This window comes from Chaetodon trifascialis, chromosome 7 (genome assembly GCF_039877785.1).
Source record: "Chaetodon trifascialis isolate fChaTrf1 chromosome 7, fChaTrf1.hap1, whole genome shotgun sequence".
NCBI lineage: Eukaryota > Metazoa > Chordata > Actinopteri > Chaetodontiformes > Chaetodontidae > Chaetodon > Chaetodon trifascialis.
In genome coordinates, this window is record NC_092062.1 from 21,021,174 (window position 1) to 21,042,933 (window position 21,760).

Below are 21,760 nucleotides of genomic sequence, written 5' to 3' on the forward strand. Positions count from 1 at the left end.
AAAATTCACAATTTGCATTCAAATTCAAATTTGCATGTAAATTCAAACGTGCATGCGTGTTTTCAAAAAGTAAAAAATTGGAAGTTTTAGGGAGAAAAAAATGCAAAAAGTGCAAAAAGTAAAATTACTCATGTAGAATGGTTCATTTCTCAATGATGTTTAATTAGGACTGTATCGATTTAAACATTACTTAATGCTGCAGTTGGTGAAGGCCGAGCTTATTTTTCACTGAATATGCTGCTGGGTGGCCTTTGAACTCCAGCAAAGGATCAATGAAGTTTAATCTTTAGCCATAATGTGACATCGCTGTTTATTTATTGATTATATTTCATGTTATTATCTGAATCTGCAAAAGTAACTAAAGTAATCATATCAATGTGGTGGAGTAAAAAGTGCAATATTTCCCTCTGAACTGTGATGGAGTAGAAGTATGAAGTAGCAGAAAAAGGAAAATCCCAAGTAAACTACGCATACTTCAAAACTGTGCTTAGGTATAGTACTTGAGTTAATGTACTTAGTTACTTCCCGGTGCTGGTTATCTCAAGGCAAAAGGAAATTTTATTTCAGATTGACACACTCCTATTCAAACCCAGGAAAACACTCATATGGTGCAGAAATACTGTACAACTCACTTTCCCAGTACGATACAGTTAAAAGGCCAAATCTGTGTGATTTGGCTGCATAATCAGGAGGCCAGTTCAAAAGACTAACGGATGAGTTTGATTTCTAAATGATCAATCATCATTTTTGTGTTTGTGAATAATTTAAATACAGATTTAGGAGAGACAGTGCCACCACGAGGTCCAGCAAACGCTGAAGTTCAGAGTTCACTCTTGACCTTGGAAACAGCAGTTAAGGAAACACTGATAGGACGAAATTAGTGTCTGAAACACTGATGTAATGTAACCTTTAACACCACACTGTCTGCTGTTAGTGTTAAATAAACTTGTGAGCTGATAACGTGTGTTATCAGCTCATCATGTGATATTTGAGAAAGATAAGGTACAAATTTCCACAGGAGACGTAGTCGAAGCACTTCGGGTATGAACAATGAGGAGAAAAGGAAATTCACAAAAATGTGGCTGTAAAAGAGAAAATATTTTGTTTTTTTCCACTTTATTGTTACTGAATCCAACATGAAACTGTGTTTTTGTAAAACTCTCAGGTCTACACATCTGCCTTACGGGTTATTTGTTAAGGGAAGCAATCAAATGGCAAATACATAAGATGTAAAAGTTAATAAAATCCAACATCTGTCACTGATATCATCAAATCGTCTGATGTCGCCCTGCAGTTAAGCTGCTTCTCTGAATGCTAAAGTCAAAACACATTTATGTTCATCTCTGCTGTTCATGAACTTGCATTCAAATATGACCTATATTCAGCTCAACTTGAAGGGATGAAATCTGTTGTTAAAAAGAAAATAAAAAATAGCCTCCATCCTAAATACTGAAGCTAAACTGAAATGAACAAAAAATGACACAACGATGTGTTTTCACATGTTCTGGCTTTATTTTCAACAAATGCATCAAACAAGCATTCCTGTGACACAACAGATGTCATCTCTGATTTCACTCCTTAATCTTTCTTTTGTTTAAGGCCTCCAATAAAAGACAGATTCTTTAAAAAAAAAACAAAAAAAAAAAACGGTGCCTGCATAAATATAACAACATGACGTACTTTGATAAAACTCTCTGAGTCTCTTCTATCTTTTCCTCACCGAGCCACTTTTCTTCTCTGGTTTCTGCTTCTTCACGTCTTTCTTTACTTTCGACAAGTTCTCGTAAACGTCCTCCTTGTTTCTGGAAACGGACGAAGAAGAAGCTGATCAGAGATTTCCTCCATCCTGTATGTTTTTATAGGCCAACCAACACTGATGAGACACAGTTTTGTGAATCACAGACACTGGAGAGGTTAATGAGCCATGAATCAATCACTCAAAGCTGGCAGCCAACTATTCTGCGCTCCAAGTGGGTCAAAGTTTTCAGTGTTTGGGGCTGAATTGTTCAGTGTTGTGCGCTGTTTCATCTTTTCTAACCGGTCAATTAGGACATTGTTCAGTTCAAAGGGGCAGAGGTCACAAAAACATGATTCAGAGAAGCTGGGCGTCTTCTATTTGTTTGCACACTCTAAAAAATATGTAATGCCGTCTTGTTTATCTATTAAAGGGACATTCCACCAATATCATCTGCTGCTTTCTAAAGTTTGAAAAATAACCCAGATGATGTCACCTGATGTCTTTGGTTGGATTATTTAGAGACTAAAAGTCAGGGTATCTCCCCCTATGTTGTTTTGATTTTAGTCTTGCATAAGCTGACATATCTCCACACTTTGCTTGAGCACTGCAGGAAGCTGTGGCTGCAGCCATTAGCATTATAGCATAGAAGTACTTATTCAAACCCATCACAGTTGTCTTTGAGGTGACGTAACCCTGCAGTTGGTGTCTGGGGACTTGTTTTAGTAGAACAGCTGCTTGTGGGGATGCGAGTCCTGGCATTAAAATGGCTAAATCGCTGCAGACGTGCCTTAATGAAAACATGCCATTTTCAGTGTGCAGGGTTAGGGTGGAATAGACGGCCAGTGGCGGGCTTATACCAACAGCCTGCTTCCATGATCAGACTAGATCGTTCTTGATCTGGTTCTTTTATCTGTCTACATCTTTATGCCGGAGGTGTCGCTATAGCTCTCACTGGAGCTGAGAGAAAGACAAACACCGCACCGACTGTCAGACAGTTCGATGCGATGAAACGCAATAAAAACAAATCCACCATGGCCGATTTTGATCTCCACTACAGTAAACAGTAAACTGTCACCACAACAGAATTACATTAGCTGTAGACTGTTTTGGTTGTTTGTTGGATTCAGATGCCCACAGTTTACAGAGGGAGTGCCAGCCGATGTGTGACAGCTAGGAACTTAACGTCCGTCTGCAGTTCATTCATTAATCAGGTTAGAGTTCATTTTCCAGCTGCATTCCTGCTTTGGTGGCTACAGCTAGATTACAAACAGGGCTTTTTTTTGTTTTTTGGGGGGGGGAAACAGCACTTTGTGACTAAAATGAAAACAAAATCATTTGTTAGAGTGAATCATTTTTTGCAGCGTTGTCCCCAGGATATAAAAAAGAGCAATGAAATTGAGTCCAGCTGCAACTACAGTGCATCCTCCCTCCACCCACAGCTGCTCTCTACGAAATGAGACATACGGCTGAAGACGCTGACTGAGCCATGAGTCTGAATAGAAACTAGGGCGGCAGTGTGAGGTTCAGAGGAGCCATGTGAATTTATCAGGGACATCCAACTCCTACATTGTGTCTCACACACACATATGCACACACACACACACACACACACACACACACACACACACACACACACACACACACATCCGCCCACTCACTTTGAGACCTTCTTGCTCGCTGGTTGGTGTTTGGGTTGCAGATTTCCATACTCTGTCTCGGTTTCCTGGGAGATGACAGAAACAGAGACATGTCGGGTAAGACTGGAGGATGACTCAAACACAGATCAGGGTCATGTGACTGGTTTAGTCTATGTGGTTGATGTTGTCTGCCTCTGGGTCAACGTTCATCTTTCACAAGCCGCTCTCTTATCGTTGTGATCGCACTGAACTGATTGGCTCTGGTGTTCAAATCAGCAGTCCAAGGCCTGCTGACACACAAACATCTATTTTCTTCACTTGAAACTTGCTCCTGTTTCTATTTCAGCCACAGGAAAAGACTAATTCATCATCTGTCTCTGTCTTCTTCCTGGATTTTCTGTCCCTGTTGCTCACCATGTAGGCGTCTTTGGCCTTGGAGGCCTGAATGTACTCAGACACAGACAGGTAGATGAACTTGTACTGGGCCTCTGTCTGCACCATGCCAGAGCGCTGCTCTCGCACCATCTGGATGTATTTCGGGATGTCAATATCACAGTCCTGACCTACAGAGGGAGGTGAGAAGGGAAAGCATTGGGTGGAGGCGGTATGAGGGGAAAAAAAAAAAACTTTGAATGGTTTTGTTTTTACTCAATATGTTTCTCAGGAACTGATTTCTTAAGAATATGTTTTACCTAAAGTGTCAATAGTCTCGATGATCATGTCAATCACCACGATCGTGCCTGTTCGACCAATTCCAGCACTGCAAAGATTCACAGAAGAAGTAAAGTTAACATATGTTTCCATCAGTAAGACTTTCTAAACAAAAGCTGAACATCATAAACTGCCGTAATGAAAAGCCCACAGTCATACTAACAGCTCTAAAGGCTAAATCCTAATGCTAGCATTTACACAATGACAATGTTAACACGCTGATGTTTAGCAGGTTTAATGTTCACCTTCTTAGTTTAGCATTTTAACATACTAATAAAAAAAGAAAAAACCTACATGGCACAAAAAGTACAGCTGAGGTTAATGTCAGTTTTGCAGATATTTGTTCATAAACCAAAAATCCAAAGCAAAATCCTAATTTTGACCTGAGGGTGGCGCTAGATGAAAAGTCAGACGATCGAGTCATTAACAGTTGACCTTAGCATTTCACTCAAAACCATAAATCTGAGTCTCATGGCGGCACCAGAGGAGACAGTCAGGGTTCATCCTGAAAAAATCCTCCTTACATTGATCTATTTTTTGTCTCATTTTTTCTCTCATCTGTGGTTTTTAATTAAAAGTAAAAATATTAGTTATATCGCTTCAGGCCACTAAAAAACCTCACTCATCACTCTGCCCGCAGCTCATACATATGCAACCTGTGACAAGGGTCCATCAGTAAATAATGGTTCCCTTTAAGGCGTCACATGTCCACAGTGTTGGGAACAGTTGTTTTGAGGGAAAGTGTGGGACATGTTGTTACTGCTGTGCAGCTCCGCGAACACGCTTACATACCAAAATACTTACACAAGCGTCATATAATCGTTTAAAAAACAAGTTTTAAAGAAGCACAAGCGGCCTCAGTACTCCTGACATCACACGGGGGAAATTCCAAAAGGATAAACTGTCAGTTGACTCAAAACCGTTTGTTCAGCTACAACTAATCTTAATCCTGAAACTATGATATTTTAATCTTAAACCTCAGTTTTATTACTGAACTATTGATTTTGAAGTCTGAGTGTTGGTGAACGTAGTGCTGTGTACACAAGTTGCAGTACGTCACACATTTAAAGTCTGAGGATTTATGACCTCCCTGACATGTGGTGTGACCCACCATTTAGCAAAACCTCCATCTGGGGAGACATATTGATAATCAATTAACTGTTTGGATCATTTATCAAGCAGAGAAGCTAAAGGTTTGCTGCTTCCAGCCTCTGAAAGGTGAGGATCTGCTGATTTTCTCTGTATTATATCATTTTAAATTGAATATTCTGACTCGATTTGAAGATGTGCTCTCTGGGAAATTGCAATGGGCACTTTTTTCTGACTTTTTGGTCCCAACCTGGGGGTCCCACCCCTCAATGGGTGTCAGCAAAGCTTCATGGGGGTTTGCAGGGCTTATTTTATTTTAAAGGGTGTAAGAAAACTTAAAATAATACAGATATAGTAGGCCTTTATATCAGTATTTCATTCATTTCTTTGAAGAAAACATTGATTTTGTCTAAAAAAAAAAAGAGGCCTATTTGGTATGTTTGGTTGTTAAAAAAAGAAAAAATAATAAAACAGAGAATTGCACGAAAAGTTCCTAAAAATGAAAACAATAAAAACATGATTATTCACAGGAAATAATGCACTCAAAATTCATCTGAATCACTCACTTTACACAAACTTCTTGCAGTTATTGTTGTGCTGGGATAATCGTACAGTTTAGCAGTTGTTCTGTTCTGTTACTGTTATGCATTGAATGAAACAGGGTCATCATAACAACATCCCCACAGCCTGTATGTTGGGTCTCCACCCAGGCTGTATCGAGGCACTGGGGCTGCAGCTGTCTGGTACCTGCAGTGGATGATCATGGGTCCAGCATCAGGTTGCTCAGCCTGTTTAATGTTCACTTGGTTGAGGAAGCTGAGGACACCACCAGGCTCCTGAGGGACGCCGTGGTCAGGCCAGCTCATGTACTGGTAGTGCCAGATGGTACGGCAATGCTTTGGCTGCGAAAGAGAATAAGTTAGGTGAGTGCAACGATAAAAAGTCTTTAAGCCTGCACGGCACGTACACCGACACGTGTCTGGAGGTTACCTTGTCCAAAGGAGCGATCTCCAAAACTCGGACTTTGTAGTCAGTAGCTTCCCTCTCTGATGTATTGGTCACCAAGTATTGACCCATCTCCTTGGAGCTCTGAGGGTCTGGCCAGTATGGAACACATTTATTCTGCACAAAAATAAAGAATAGATCAAGTAAATTTTCATTTTAGCTGCAGGGTCCATATCCTGAAGAAGGAACCTCTGTGCGTATTTTGCTTGTCTTTGTAATTATTAATAGCATTTTGTATATTTTTACTGTTTAGATTGTCTGACCTCTGAATCGCTCTCGCACTTTAATATTTATTGTGTATATCTTATTGAACAAAAAAATAAATGAAGTTGATGAGGTTGTTTTGATACTAACCCGCCCTTTCTCAACCTCTCTTGTGGTCATGACGATCACCCTCGTGTTCTCCTGCCATACCATCTGCCAGAAATCGTTGACAGTTGACGCAAGGCAGCCCTGGGTGGCGATGTAAACTTTCTGATCTCCGGACTCCCACAGGGTGTTCTGCAAACACACAGCGAACGTCATGAGTGGTGACACACAGAGTATCTGACAGCTGTGTTCGTTACTATAGGACAGTGACTTTGGACACTTACTTTCACATAGTTGGCGTTTATGTAATCTGAAGCCACAACACCAGGATCAGCGTTCTGCAGGATGACCCTGGTGTCATTGACTGGTGGAAACGAGTGGACGGAACGAAGAGACGGTGGGACAGAGGGGGGGCATTAATGGTTCATGTCAGTAATATCAAAATGGGGATTTATTCCTAAAATTTGGTCATTACAGAGAATAATGAGTGAGAGAAGATGAAAAACTCACAGGGAAGAATGTTCTTGTATCTGTTTTTGCTCTTATTTTCAGGCCTCTGGCCTTCCTCTCTGCTCTTCTTCACCTTTGCTTCCAGCTTTTGAAGAGCCTGAAAGGACAGAGAGACGATGTTATAGAGTCTGTTCTATACTGACTGTGACAGAGCAGTTTTTCTACTGTTAGTGGACACACTGTGACTTTATGGTGAAACTACCAATGAAACGACACAAAGAGTTGAAGCTTTCCTTTTCTTCAAAAATGCTAAATATTCCCGAGTTCCATCTTCTTCATTTTGAGGATTTGTTGCTTTTCTCTTCTATGTTTTACATCATTAACTGAGTATATCAGACAAAACAGACAATCTGAAGATGTCACACTGATCTCTGGGAAACTATTATGGCATTTTCTGTATTTTCTGATACTTTTTATATGTCTGTTCCACCAAAGCTCAGAGGCAAATATTGCACTTTTAACTCCACAACATTCATTTGGAAACATTAGTTAATGGCTTCTTTGCAAACTGGGATTACAAACACACAATATCAATCAACCAATGTATGTGGATGCATTATTATGGATTAAGCTGCAGCTCAGAATTTAAAGTAATTAAAGGTAGGTCCACCAATAGGTCCAACATTAGTGATGCTTTACATAGGAATAATTATAATTCACTAATATATTAATAATTATTCTGATATGCCATTTTGCATTATGGGTACTGTTACTGTTGGTACTTCAGTTATATTTTGTTCCTAATACTTTTGTACTTTTACTTAAGCAGGATTTTGGTTGCAGGACTTTCACTTGTAACAGTATTTTTACACTTTGGTAATTACTACTTTTAATGAAATAAAATAAAAGGGTACTTCTTCCATGACTGCATTAACATGTGAGAAAATAATGGTCGGAGAAATGATAATGAATAGAATCATAATCATTAGTTTCGGACCTTTCACCACCACCTGCAGTTTATTTCAGTTAAATGTGGCCTCTGCAGGTAGTTTTGCCACTTCCTTTCACTCAAAAGTGTTTTTAAGCATCCAGTGTTTTAAGGACAACTGATTTGGTCACTCTTCCGTGTGAACAGTTATTATGTAATATGACATACAGACATGTTTCTCTACCACAAGATGGCACTATTGTACCTCTGGCTTCGCTCACAGTGAGGAAGTACGTCTGGAGATGTTAAAGGTTCTCTGACATTTACTTTGTCACAGTTTAGGACAACCCTGCAGAGCTCAGACAGATCATCCAGGCATGAAACAGTGATGGTGAACCTAACGGTGAAGGGTCAAATCTTACGTCAAACTCCTCCCAGAAGCCCGCTTTGCTCTTCTCCCCCTCGCTCTCCTGCTGCTCTGAGGTCTGGTCCAGCTGTTTCACCCTGCTGTCAATATCTGCTGCATTCACTCTGGTGGAGTAATACGGCTGCCAGGACAGACAGACAGACAGACAGACAGACAGACAGACAGACAGACAGACAGACAGACAGACAGACAGACAGACAGACAGACAGACAGACAGAGAGAGGAAAAATCTTATAATAGAGATGAAAGACAAAGAGGAGCCAAAGATGAGCCAACGCAGAACATCATCATCATCAGTCAGGCCACATTAAGACGAGCTCAAAGACGTGAGTAATATTTCCTATCTGTGGGCTGTGCTGCTCGTCTTTTAAAATAATCCACAATGATCTCTTTTCACCGCTCACTGACATTCAATTTGTCGAATTTGCGGCACAAAACTAAATCTGATAGGAGTTTTCTGCACATCATTTGAATGCAAGGAAAAAAAAGCCCAGTTCACCTGTTTGAAATGCACCCAGTTCCCAGACATCTCCTCAATGCCTTTGCGTTTGTAGTGCTCCACCAAGTCTGTGAGTGTGTCAAACATCTCTGAGCCTCCCACTGTATAACTGTCATTCTGAACACACAATAAACAAACAGCACATATGTAAATAAACACACAGATAGAGAAAACGATAAAGAACAAACTTCTTCAAGAGGTACTGACCACAGGAGAAGAAATCATGCACAAAATGAAAGCAAGGGTACTTTAATAAAAGAGGGTAAATAGATATTTAGATAATAGATGTAGAACAACAGCGCCTGAAGAGTAGTTTTTCTGTGACATAGACTCAAAGTATAATATACAAAAAAGGCCTTTTTTAATCAAATAAAAGGCATAAAGTACTCGTTGTAAAATCATGTAAAAGGCATGAATACATGCTGACGTATTCACATTCATCTGGTACCAACAGCAGCTAACAGACTGAGATTCAGAGCCGAGCACAGGCGGGAAACTCACCTGATCTTTGCCACGTGCTCATGAAAAAGGCCTCTGTGACCCTTCCAGTAATCTCACACTAATCTGCACCAAAACAATGGCTCCCATTTAAGCAAGGGCTGAACTGTGTTTTCTACGAAGTGAACCACCACTATAAATAAAATGCAAAGGCCGTGATGGTGACTGATGAGTATGAAAATGAGTCTGAGAGACGGCGATGTGATGTTTTGCTGCACTGTGAAGATCAATAGCAGCCATGCAGAGTGAGCGTAAACATCTAATGATGATCAGGATGCTTTTTTTTTTCTTTTTCTCCTCTGAAATAAAGCAGTTTCTCTGTACTTGAGAACAACTGTTGAGTACTGACGTAAAACTGTGGCTGACACTTATGAACAAAAGCACAGTTGCAAACATGAGCAACAGTCTTTCATTGCATAAGAGGGGAAATGAGAGTGTAAACCTATTTGAAAGAGCACAACTTTGGGAATGCCCCTCAGTATTTCTACATAATGTGAATTCTGACTATTCAAAGACTGACCAAAAACAACCCCACGGTTTCATGCATTGTCTCGCGTGCCCCAGACACACATGGTGACACGCTGAGATGCAAACACGAGGACGGGCGCGCACCTGGCACATTATCTTGATGTGAGAGACCCTCCTGGTTCCAGTTTTGGACCTCTCGTTCGTCAGCACAGACAGGACAAAGTCTCCGGGCTTGGACAGCGACTCTCTGACCAGGAAGGTGTCCGGCTCGTCTCGCGTCACCAGCAGCTTCTCTGCGTTGGGCCCAGACAGGTGACCGTGGTACCACCTGACACACAAAAGGCACTGATGGTTCGTGATGCAGCCTCTGAGACACGTGCACTTTTTGAATAATATTCATGCTCTCAGCTAAATTTGGGGTTTTTTTCACAGTCCACTTCTGTGACCTGCAAAAATGTCTGTCACACTGACATTTTGCACACAGCAACCAAAAGTAAACACAGACAAAACATCATCTCCCCCTGTTTTCTCTGCCTGCTATTTGAGCACAGCACCGTTACTGCAGCGTATCAGTCTATTCAGGGCTAAGCGGTTGTTAAACACTCACTGATGTGGTACACTTGACTGTTGTGCACACTAGACAGTGAGTAGAAATAGAAAGCCACAACAGAATCAGGTGCATTATGGTGGACGGTTAAAAACAGCATGTACAGATGTTGCTGTTACATATAGGTCGTATTTCTGTCCATCACTGTACTCTGTGTGTGTGTGTGTGTGTGTGTGTGTGTGTTTGTGGAGAGTGTGTGAATTAGCGAATCCGCACTCAGTCATGTTAGGTTGTGACTTAATTTTAGGCACGGTTCTCGATTTCTTCTTCTAAACTTCCTGCTTTGCGGTCGGAAAATTTCTGATGACAGATTTCGTGGCTGAAGAGGACAAAGTATTTATAGCCCCCCGCCCCCCCTTTCGATATGTAGCATCCACAGATACCTCCACCACCACCACCCCTCCCTCCGCCACACACTATGTCTGCTCTCCTTATGCCTTTTGCACATGCTTTAATGATTCAGTTCTTTGCTTTACATACTTGTAAATCACAGTTTATGCTTTTACACCTACTGAAATTTGACTACAGTTGCATGAAGCACCTGCAGCAAAAAAAATAAAAAAAATAGGTAGCAATGGTGCAGGCCTGCAGAAGCTAAAGAGCAGCCCGTGCAGAGCAGTGCCTGATGGAGTACCGTGCAGTAAGTGGACAAGTTTAAGACAACAATTTAATGAGCTGATCATATTCAACCTCTTTTCTGAGAAGAGATCAAGGTTGCAGATACATGAGAACAAACATCAAGACTATCATGACTAAAACCAATGGCGCTACAATGCAGTTCATATTCAAGATGATTCAAAATAATTTCACCCCCTATTCAGGGCAATCTTTTTGTGTATTACATGTTTGTTTTACTGTTTATGAAAAATGAAAAACAAAATAAATATTTAAAAAAAAAAAAAAAAAAAGACAATGGTGACCCACTGAGCGGTGTGTAAGCATGCTCTGAGATGAGAGAGCGAGAGATTGGGTGAGATGAGGAAGGCAGCGAGTGAGCAAGAACATGATGGAGTGTGCAATAGAGGAAGACAAATAGGGTCTGGCCATTGCTCTCAAAAGTGTCAAAACTTAAAGTTTCCAACCGCAGCAACAAAAGGGAAGTTAGACAACTGACAGAGAGAGGGGCGGGGGGGGGGGTGAGGGCATAGCTTCCAGCTAGGGTGAAGTACACAGTCACACACACACACACACACGATAGAAAGTAGTGTCCTCCATGACTCATAATAGGAGTGGAACTGTACAAGTTTATTTATCACTACTAGTTGGACATTAACCTACTTTAAGCAGCCAACAGTTACGCAACGTTTCCAGCTGGGAGACAAACTCTATCCATTGACAACTTAACACCACCTCCAGCAGCAATGTCATGGCAGTCAAATGCACAATGTAGGCAAATTAGGGTGCACACACTATAAAGAAGTTTTTTTTAAAGCTGCATCTGAGAAACCGTCTGCACACAAACACACACGTTAGCAAATTATCTGTAAAGTTATCTAGTGGCTATATTTAGCAAACAGAGAGACGCTCACAAGGTGATGACAGCTGCTGTCAGTACAACTAAAAATAGAAGTTAACCAGTGTTTAAAGCAAAAGTCCTGCTTTCGAAAAGCTTAGTTTACGGTTACGTTTTAGAAATTGCAATTGAGAGTAATGACTGTGGAGAACAGTTTCTGTTCAGTATCCCAAAGTCAAGTCCTGTGTTTTCAGTTTTGGGAGTTGTAATGCTTCCAGAATATTTGCCAGATACTGTAACCTCTAGACTCTAAAACAGCAGGGCTGTTCCTGTAAAGCTTGCGCTCTAGACATAAAAGAGAACTTCCCATCCTGAGTTTGTCTAATGTCAAATATAAAATCCTACTCTGCGAAGCGAGCAGTAACGACAAGCTGACAGATGGAAAAAGCACTGACATAGAAGATATTTCCCTCTGAGAAAAAAAATGGGACCACTGCAAGTGAAGCAAGTACTTCATTCAATGTGGAAATGCTCTTTTGTGTCTCCTTTTTGGAAATGAGTAATCAAGTGGCAGGTAGTTGCATAAATCATTTCCAGAATCTCCCCCATATGTGTTTATTGGGAAACTGCTCTCTCGGATCACTGGACTCTCACGAACATGTCTGCTTTAAGGATCGTTCTCCACCATTAAGAGGCGAGGACAAAGCCTGACTTTGCAGAATGGCTAAAACACCATAGATCACAAGGACTACTAAAAATTTAAGTGTTCTTCAATTTATATAAAGATGGAAGCATAATTACTGATTGACCTAATTTTGTCAGTACCTGCTGCGTTTAAGTGGAAATGTGTGTTCTGTTAGCTTCTCTTCAATGATTTTGTTTTGTATTATATTGTTTATGGACTGGAAAAGCCTCATTGTGATGTTTGATCTTCACTGTGCAGAACAATGTGCACAGAGTTTGACACCAGAAAGCTGTTTTCACACTCATCTGCTGAAGGTGGAAAGTTTCCCTTTGCTCACTTTAAAACTGAGCTTAGCACGTGAAGCCTCGTACCAGCACGACAAGGGCACAGCTAGTTTGGTAGCCAATCGCGGTCTAATATGCGGCTAACAAACGACGTGGAAAGTTGAAACCTCCAGTTCAATTATACTGAGAATGCAACCCACTGTACATTTCTGCAAAGCGCGGATATGTTGAAACTTTACATTTCTTTACGTTTCAGCGCTGTGGTTGAGGTCTGGTTTGGTTTAAGCACAAAAACCACCAGGTTAGGGTTCAGAAAAGATCATGTTTTGGCTTAAAATACCTGGTTTTGTCACCACAAACACAGTTCAAGTGTCACAGCTCGAACGATGGTCTGCTAGCTGTCAATCATCTCACCAAGCTGTTACACAACCATCATCCCCTCCTCCCTCTGCTGAGAAAGTCAGCCCATGTACATGTACGGTAATCTGAACTACAACACTTTGATACCTATTGCAGAAATATTGATATGACACGTATGAAACGTACAAATTTCACATATCCATGGTCTGCAGAAACCTACAATGCTGACATATATATATATTCTCATATTATTATATATATATATTCATATTCTGGAGACCAGGCTGAAAAATGCACTTTTCAGCTGAAGTAGCAGACATCTTGCATGTATTAGTTATCCTGTGAAACTAATATTTGTTCTTACGTCTTGGATTTGTCACGTAATGTTAGAAAACCCTAAGCAGACAAGAATTAATATTCCAAGTGGAGTATTTTCATATGACTTTGGACATGTCTGCAGGTGATCTTTAATTAGAAAACTGAAATTAGAAAAACACTTCTGTGTGGAATGCAGAAGAGGAAAAGTCTCAAACCGAAATATGCAAGAGAAGTACTAGAGTAGATGTCCTTACGATAACGTCGACCCTGCTCACATGTAGCGCAGCAGTGAGGCAGATGTGGGAATGAAGTCTTGACAGCTGTGGGCTCTTTTTGTCTGAGGTGTGGGTGTTTATTTTCACTGACTCACATTCTGACAAAGATGCTATTAGACCAAAATTACTCAAAAGCAGCTTTATTTTCCCCAGAGGAAAATGCTTAAACCCCATGGAATATCAAACCTACGAATGACGCGTCTTATCCCCATTGAATAAACAACCGCTAGAGGAGATAATGCTCATCATAGCCGGCTATAGTTGGCTTAACAACCTAACCAAACCGTATGTGTCTTAATCCGAGAGTGTAGGCGGAGGCAGCTCAGAGAAGCCAGTGAGTGTGGGCCACATTAACCTACTGGGGGTTTAACAGTGAGCCTGGAGGTTGAAGAAAGATTGCACAGACCTCTCTGTGGTGGGGTCGGAGCAGTTGAGGGGGTATTTGAGCTCGATGATGGTGCCGTCCTTGTCCTGCAGGATGCCGTTCTCCGCTGTGTAGTAATCCACCAGCTCCGACAGAGTGGCGAACTTCTCCCCGCCATACAGGTCATAGTAGTCCCCTGTGTTCTGGATCCGGATGTGGGTCACCAGATCGGCCACCCTAAGGAGATGAAACAGTCAGATCGCACCAACTGTCAAAGTTTTTCCTCGAAGATGACAGAAAAGATCTCTATCTCAGGAGATTTTAGGTATGAAAGCTGAAGCTGCACAATAATGTTTCTTCAAGCTTTACCTGCTTCAAGGGTTAGGGTTTAGCCCTCAGGCCACAAATCAGATCCTCAGAGAGCTTTATTTGATTTTCACAGATTCTGCAGCTGTAACCAAATGCATGTATAACACACTGCATATAGCAACTATATTTGTCTTTTTCCCCTGTTCCTTTTGTTGCCACAGAAATGAAATCCCCAACACATTCACACCGGCTCTGACTCTTTCCTACTTCTCGGGCGTAGCTGCATGCTAGTGGAAGCAGTCCAATGCTGCGGTGGCGTCTGTGCACATCTGTAGCTCAGCTAGTAGCATGGCAGAGAGGACAGCCTTTATGTCATCGATGTATTGACATAATTTTGAATTTGTGGGTGAAAGTGACAAGAAATTACAGTGAAATGCAAATTGTGCCTGGTTGACATGTGTCTGCCAGCCGCAAAGAGCTCGACTTCAATTCTGAAGAAGCACCTGCAAACTAAGCAGCCTCAGTTTCTATTTACTTTCATGTACTTCAAATAATTCAGCCTTTTTCATTGTAGTAGAAGTAGTAGTAGCCTGCAGGTTGTAGATTACAGATCAGGCTTTGCAACAACGGTTGAGTCAGTACATTTAAAGGTTTGGTGGACAGTAGGCTACGAGCCCCCCATATGACCAAAATGCATAAGGAATTGCAAAGGGGTTTTCATTTCTAATACTCTAATGAGTTACTCTTCTCAGTAGATAACAAGTTATTTTTTTTAAATGTCCGCAATCTTCAAATGTAATAAGCGACTTTTAACAGTAACGTTACCCAACACTGTCTATGACACACAGATGTGAACTTTCAGCGACCGCACTTTATGTTCTCCATCATGCAAAGACAGTTTACACAGCAGTTCTCTTGACTTTTATCAGATTAATTAAGAGCTTCTCTCAACTTCCTCTATACCATGGAGGACCAGGAAGTTTGATGTGCGTAGTTGTTGGGAAAAAATTTGATTCAGCAGACAGTAATAACAGTAACACCACGATGAAAACGAAATATCTGCAAACCTTTTCTTTTTCAATGTTTGGGTCATTTTAGAGCCAAGGTCAGTGTGGAACTTAGAAGTCGAATACAAAAACATCACGATCATGCAGCTAAAGGCTCCGGAGAAAAGCCCAGAAACTGTTTCTTTACCTTGCACAGATGCTGGAAGGGTAGGGCGAGTATGAAACGCTGCTATTGACTTTTTCCACTGCAGAGGTCAATTCATCAGAAAATCTAAACAACAGGAAACGCCGTCCTGCGATCGATAACATACTGATCTCATTCAAGTAATCTGAGTTACCAATCAACACCTACACTGCTGCCTGCTTTAAAGGCCTGAACAGGACTCTATTCTCATTTCCATCTAATTATTTTATCGCCATTTGCAAAGTATTTTCATTTTTCAGTCTTTCACGGTGTGAAGACAACCAGATCAACTAGATCTTAAAGCTAGACACGTACAAAAGTATCAGCATTTATCTGTACAACTCAGCGCAATGATATTATATGAGTATATATCTTCACATTATCAGCTCATCTTTGTCACAAAGTCATAAAGTCTTATAATAGTAAGTAAATGTAGGTTTTGTAATAAAGTTTATAAGCAGCAGATTACACATTAACAGGACTTCTTGTCATTTATGTTCTGCTGTAAGGTTTGATAGGTGGAAGAGCCTCGTGTGTGCGCTCACAGCACAGTTTACAGGGAAAGGAAAGTGAGACCTCTAATGAGCCGTGGAGTCAGAAAAGTAATTTTTACCTGACAGACAGGGAGAAATCTCCTACGTTTTTCTTGCTGGGTCGAGCCAAAAAGCTGCCGTGAATGCCTCGAGTCTTCAGCATTTCCTCGGCCTGCAGGCCTGTGATGTCTCTGTGGAACCATCTGCATCAACACACAGGTTGTACAAAGTCAAAACACGCTCAACATGAATATAACTGCAACCAGTGCACACGCAAACACTGCAGATGAGACTTGTAACAGACAGATATAAATACACACCCAGTACTATTTCCACACATTTAGCTGAGTGGAACACAGTGAGGACACATCACCACTAACTTGTGATGAGGATCGGACGTTTGAATTAATCGATTAATCGCTATTCATTCTAGAAACTGTAAATCCTGTATCATCTATTGCTCTCATTCTGTAGCAGCTCGGACTACAGACCAAAGGAAAGATTATTTATTTCACTTTTAACAACATCATTAAATCTATTTTAACACCTTCGTAGACACTTTCACCTACGACCCAATCAAGGCCTGCCTCTCAGACTAGAACACCACAGTAACATTAATCCTCTCATTGCGCTGTTCATCTACAACTATAACCCAAACAAATCCAGTAAAGCTCTGACTGGAAAGCCCTTTCAGCAATACTGTGGCCTTCTGTTCCTCAGCGTAACATAGCCGCATCAGTGCAGACTGATTATTGACTATTTATCATTTCCTGGAGCCATTTGAGGTTGGAAAAAGTGTCTTGTGGTCAAACTTGGCTCACAGCCTCTGAGCTAACCACCAAAAATATATGAAGACTGATAAAAAAAAAAAAACAACAACATATCAACCAAATATTCAGTACAAGCCAGCCGGCTGCTTTCAAAAAAGTCTGTACTCGTGATTCAGTGATTAAGACTGCAGCGTTTAAAGGATAAAATTTAGAGCTCAAAATATTATAGAGTACAACTTTTAATTGTGGGAATTCCTGTATATGCACTTGTTCTGACAGGTTGTGTTTGCACTTAAACGTTTCCGCCTCAAACAGCTTTTATATAACCTTGATTCCAAAAAAAAAAAGTTGGGACGCTGTGGAAAACCTCAATGAAACCAGAATGAAGTCATTTGCAAATGAACTATAATTACTGACAACAGCTTTACGAAGTAAAATGTAGTAGTAATGTCCTGTATATAATCATGTGTTCACAAAGCCGTGAACCTCGCTCCATCCTCACTTGTGAATGACTGAGTCTCTCCAGGATGCCCCTTTCACACCCAATCATGATACTCTCACCTGTTACCAATGAACCTGTTTACCTGTGGAATGTTCCAAACAGGCGTTTTTGGAACATTCCACAACTTTCCCAGTCTTTTGTTGCTCCTGTCCCAACCTGTTTGAAACGTGTTGCTGCCATCAAATGCAGAATAAGCAGATGTTTAGAAAAATCAAGAAGCTGATGAGGCCAAACATTAAATATATTGACTTTGTACTGTTGTCAATCAAGTATATGTCACGAACAATTAGCAAAATATCACATTCTGCTTTATTTGTGCTTTACACAGCAGCCCAACTTTTGTGGATTCTGGGTTGTACAAATGCTCATATTCAGCCTTACTCTAGGTAAAGGGAGCCTTGTAAGAAAACCTTTAAACACTGAGGATACAAAAAAAATAGCGTTCCTCACTCAACCGCTGAACTAAAACATCATTTCTGACACACGCAAGCAGACACTGAACAGCACACGACGCGTCAAAAATCACATGATGGAGGAACAGAGCAGGATGAGTCGACAGCTGGGGAAAGAGAGAGAAGGAGGAATGGAAACAGAGAAGTTGTCATGACGCCTTGCACAAAGCACAGAGTACACAAGAAGAGTTGACTAACGGAGCAGCGTATTGTCCAGCGGGGGCTTGACTCACCGAACCATGATGCTTCTTCACTTCTTCTGGGACCAAAGAGAAGGAGAGTGAGTGGTGAGAGTCACCTCTAGCCTTCGCATGTACACACTCAAAAGCACCAAGTTCTTTATCTCTGATTTCAAGAGACAGCCAGTCCCTCAACACTTCCTCAATTTACAGCTGCACTCGCTTAGAAAGAAGATAACTCACTCTCATTTTCATGTTTTTGCTCTTTCACACACTTACTCTACTTCAGGCATTTACATATATCCATGTAATATGAAAACGCTACCTCTGTGTATCACAGCACATTCAAAAACAGCCCTCAAACTACCTGCGCTCTCCTCCTGGTCTCCTTCTACGCTTGCCTCCACCCAATCCTCTTCCTATCCAGCCCCTCTCCGTCCCGATAGCAAAGCAGGTAAACACTTACTCTTCTCAGCTGCCTCTGAAAACAAATGACACTCACCGAGACGCTCGGAGAGCATACATCTCACTCTCCTCCTCCTCTCTCTCTTTTGCTCTCCCCTTCCTTCCTTTTTACATCTCCTTTCACAAAATAGTGAAAGCAAGACAGGAACCAAAATAGCTGACAGGCCGGAATTCCTCCAACAGATAGAGACTTTTTTTTTTTAGAGGCAACCAAAACAAAAACTCATCATATTTAAGAGCAGAGTAGGTTTAAACTTGCTCGGCGAAGCTCCATCGCACCGTTTTCTGTGCAGGTGTCCACAAATAGCTCAGCAGAGATGGTTCAAACTGTTCCATCCATCATGTGAAGCGCGAGCGAGAGTCCAGTAATTGCACCTCAGTAGTTACAGGAATACAAAAAATCCACAAAATTGACAGTTCCTTTGCAGACAAGCTCACACGTTGTCTCTCAGTCTCTCGATTTGCAAAGCTTTTCCTCTTTGTTTGCCCACCTGTCTGCTACTACTGTTTTCAGTTTGTTCTTTACTTCCAGGTGTCTATGAGTGTGTGTGTGTGTGTGTGTGTGTGTGTGTGTGTGTGTGTGTGTGTGTGTGTGTGTGTGTGTGTGTGTGTGTGTGTGTGTGTGTGTGTGTGTGTGTGTATATACAGAAAAAGGTCAAAGTCACAGAGCACTTCCTTATTTGCAGTTCAACCTTCCCCCCTCTCTCTATTTGTGTGTGAACTGCTTTCATCTGGTAAACCATTTGCAACTGTGAACTTATCACCAGAGTGCCAAGGCAACAACGCTAAGCTACAACACTTTTATTTAAACTCAAGTGCAATTTTAACCCCTGCTGTCAACAAGAAGCATGCAGAGGCTTGCAAGAGACATTAGTTTCCCCATAATGCAACACAAGCCCACTGCACCAAGAGGAAGGCTCAGCTGCACTGCAAAACGTAACACAAGCCACAAAGACGTGAACGTTTTATAACCTGTGACACAAATAAGGCCAATCTGCATTTAACTTGCAAATTAGATTTACCTGCAAGAGGATATATTTGAATTCATGACAACCACAGTGAGTCAGTTAGAAGCACACTCTGAGCTGTAAAACCATGTTATTATTAGTATTGCTACAAAGAAAAACTGAAAAAAAAAAGCTAAAAACCAAGCTGAAAGGTTAGAATAATACTGCATGCTGTAGCTCCACCCCAGCCCTCTACACACACACACACGGCACTGCAGGTGTCATTCATCGTGGTTAACGCCAGCTATTGCATTATTCGCCTCACAGAGAATATCACCCACTCTATCACTGTTCAGTTGAGTCTGGTTTGGCTTCTCTTCCCATCTGATGCAACAGAGCTTCACTTCTCAGGCTGCAGGAACGCAGTAACGTGGCAAATGACACACACACACACACACACACACACACACACACACACACACACACACACACACACACACACACACACACACACACACACACACACACACACACACATCACAGCCCTCAGGGTGACAACAAACTCATGAGACTGCAACTCAGGAGACTGTTGCAATGCATCAAACTGTCTGTTCATATATATATATATATACACACACACACACACATATATATATATGTGTGTGTGTGTGTGTGTGTGTATATATATATACACACACACACACACACATATATATATACACACACACACACACACACATATATATATATACACACACACACACACACACACACACACACACACACACATATATATATATATGCTCACATTATCCATTTCATCAAGTTATATATATCTCTCAGCTGGGCAATAACCCTATTTATTACCCATATTGGCCACAGTACTTTTATAAACTGTATATTTTGTGCATATATATAGTCCTAGTATTTCTCAAGTGCAATACAACACATCATCAGTTTTCTCATAAGAATATTAGCAACAGTACTTTTTATGGCAGTAGGGTTTTTATGGAGTTTATTATTTTTTATAATCTGTACAAATGTACTTATACGTAGTTGTTTTTCTATTCTGTACCCTGTATACTTTTTAATTTTGACCTCTTGCTCAGGAGACACGAGTTGAAACAGTTGAAATGCACACCACAGGAGTTTTTCACTTCAGCATATACACTACAACAAAGACAAGACACTCACCTACACGACATTATAGGCGCTCACTGGCAGTCGAGACTCGTCTGCACCCTGCGTGTCAAGTGATGGGCTCAATCCCGGCTCCCCTCGGTGCTGTTGTCTGATGATGTTCAGTAAAAGTCACAGGAAGAGTCAGGTTACATTGGCAGAAGCTGAAGCATTTCTCCAGTCCAGGTTTGCTCCCCTTGTTCTCACTTCCTGTGCTCACTTGCGTCCAGCCTCGCTCACAATTAGGCTCCAGCTCTCTCTCATGATAAGATATCAGGCTTCATTACCAGCCCAGCCAATCCTCCCGCCCTGTAATTTAGTCCAATTTTCTTAATTACGTGACTATCTGTGGGAGAAAATGTGCCTGTTCCTGTCCCCTATTTCCCCTGCTCCTCCTCTCACGACCTCCTTCATGTGCAGAGGATCTCCTGTGTTCACATTTCACCTGAAAATCAACATTTGCCTCTATGTAAATTCCACCTTGTCTTTCATGGCTGTATGCAAAGCACACCACACTTTTTATGTTTGCCATCTGTTTTGTCTGAACAGTTAAACTTTCCTAACAAAGGAGAACAGTTAATCATAAACAAAAATGCAAACAAATGCAGGGATCACTGAATGGCTTGAAGTATGTGAATCATCTGTTCTCACAATCCAGTTGTATGTCTATGGGAGAGATTAGGAGCAGTGTCTTAGACCAGTAGAGTTCAAGATGCTTCAAGAATCTATGAAATGAGCGTTGAAGCTCCTCCTGCCAACAGCCTATGAAGACACTTTTTGTTTCCTTTGTCACCTAATTTTTCAGCCTTTACTTGGAAATTGTCTGAGCGAGCAGCTCAATACTTATGAACAGTGGTGGTTTCAGCTGAATACTACATGCATGCTAACATGCTCACACTGATAATGTGTTTAGCAGGTATGACGTTTATCATGTTCACCATCTTAGTTTTGCGTGATAGCATGCTAACATTTGCTATTTGCATGAAACAAAGTACAGCTGAGGCTGACGGGATTTTAATTAGTTAAACAGATATTTGGTCATACATCCATCCATTTTCTATGCCGCCTATCCCTTTCAGGGTTGCAGGGGGGCTGGAGCCTATCCCAGCTATCAACGGGCGAGAGGCA

At 41.2% G+C, this 21,760-nt stretch overlaps 1 protein-coding gene across 5 annotated transcripts; it reads right to left on the reverse strand.

Annotated features, from left to right (window-relative positions):
• Window positions 1-1,496: 1,496 nt before the first annotated feature.
• Window positions 1,497-20,673, reverse strand: ptpn6 (protein tyrosine phosphatase non-receptor type 6). Of its 5 annotated transcripts, none has more exons than XM_070967060.1 (16): window positions 18,409-18,537; window positions 18,096-18,118; window positions 16,219-16,341; window positions 14,148-14,342; window positions 9,904-10,087; window positions 8,794-8,910; window positions 8,290-8,415; window positions 7,000-7,096; window positions 6,774-6,853; window positions 6,535-6,681; window positions 6,166-6,297; window positions 5,923-6,077; window positions 4,068-4,135; window positions 3,790-3,938; window positions 3,397-3,461; window positions 1,497-1,802 (listed from the first exon to the last, which is right to left on the reverse strand). In XM_070967060.1, exons 2-16 carry the CDS (start codon window positions 18,101-18,103, stop codon window positions 1,706-1,708), a joined length of 1,743 nt encoding a protein of 580 aa, XP_070823161.1. In that variant the 5' UTR covers window positions 18,104-18,118; window positions 18,409-18,537; the 3' UTR covers window positions 1,497-1,705. The 5 variants fall into 5 exon arrangements, with proteins under 5 accessions (XP_070823161.1, XP_070823160.1, XP_070823162.1 ...); XM_070967059.1 differs by having other exon boundaries at window positions 18,096-18,121; XM_070967061.1 differs by having other exon boundaries at window positions 18,096-18,121; window positions 18,508-18,532.
• Window positions 20,674-21,760: the final 1,087 nt, after the last annotated feature.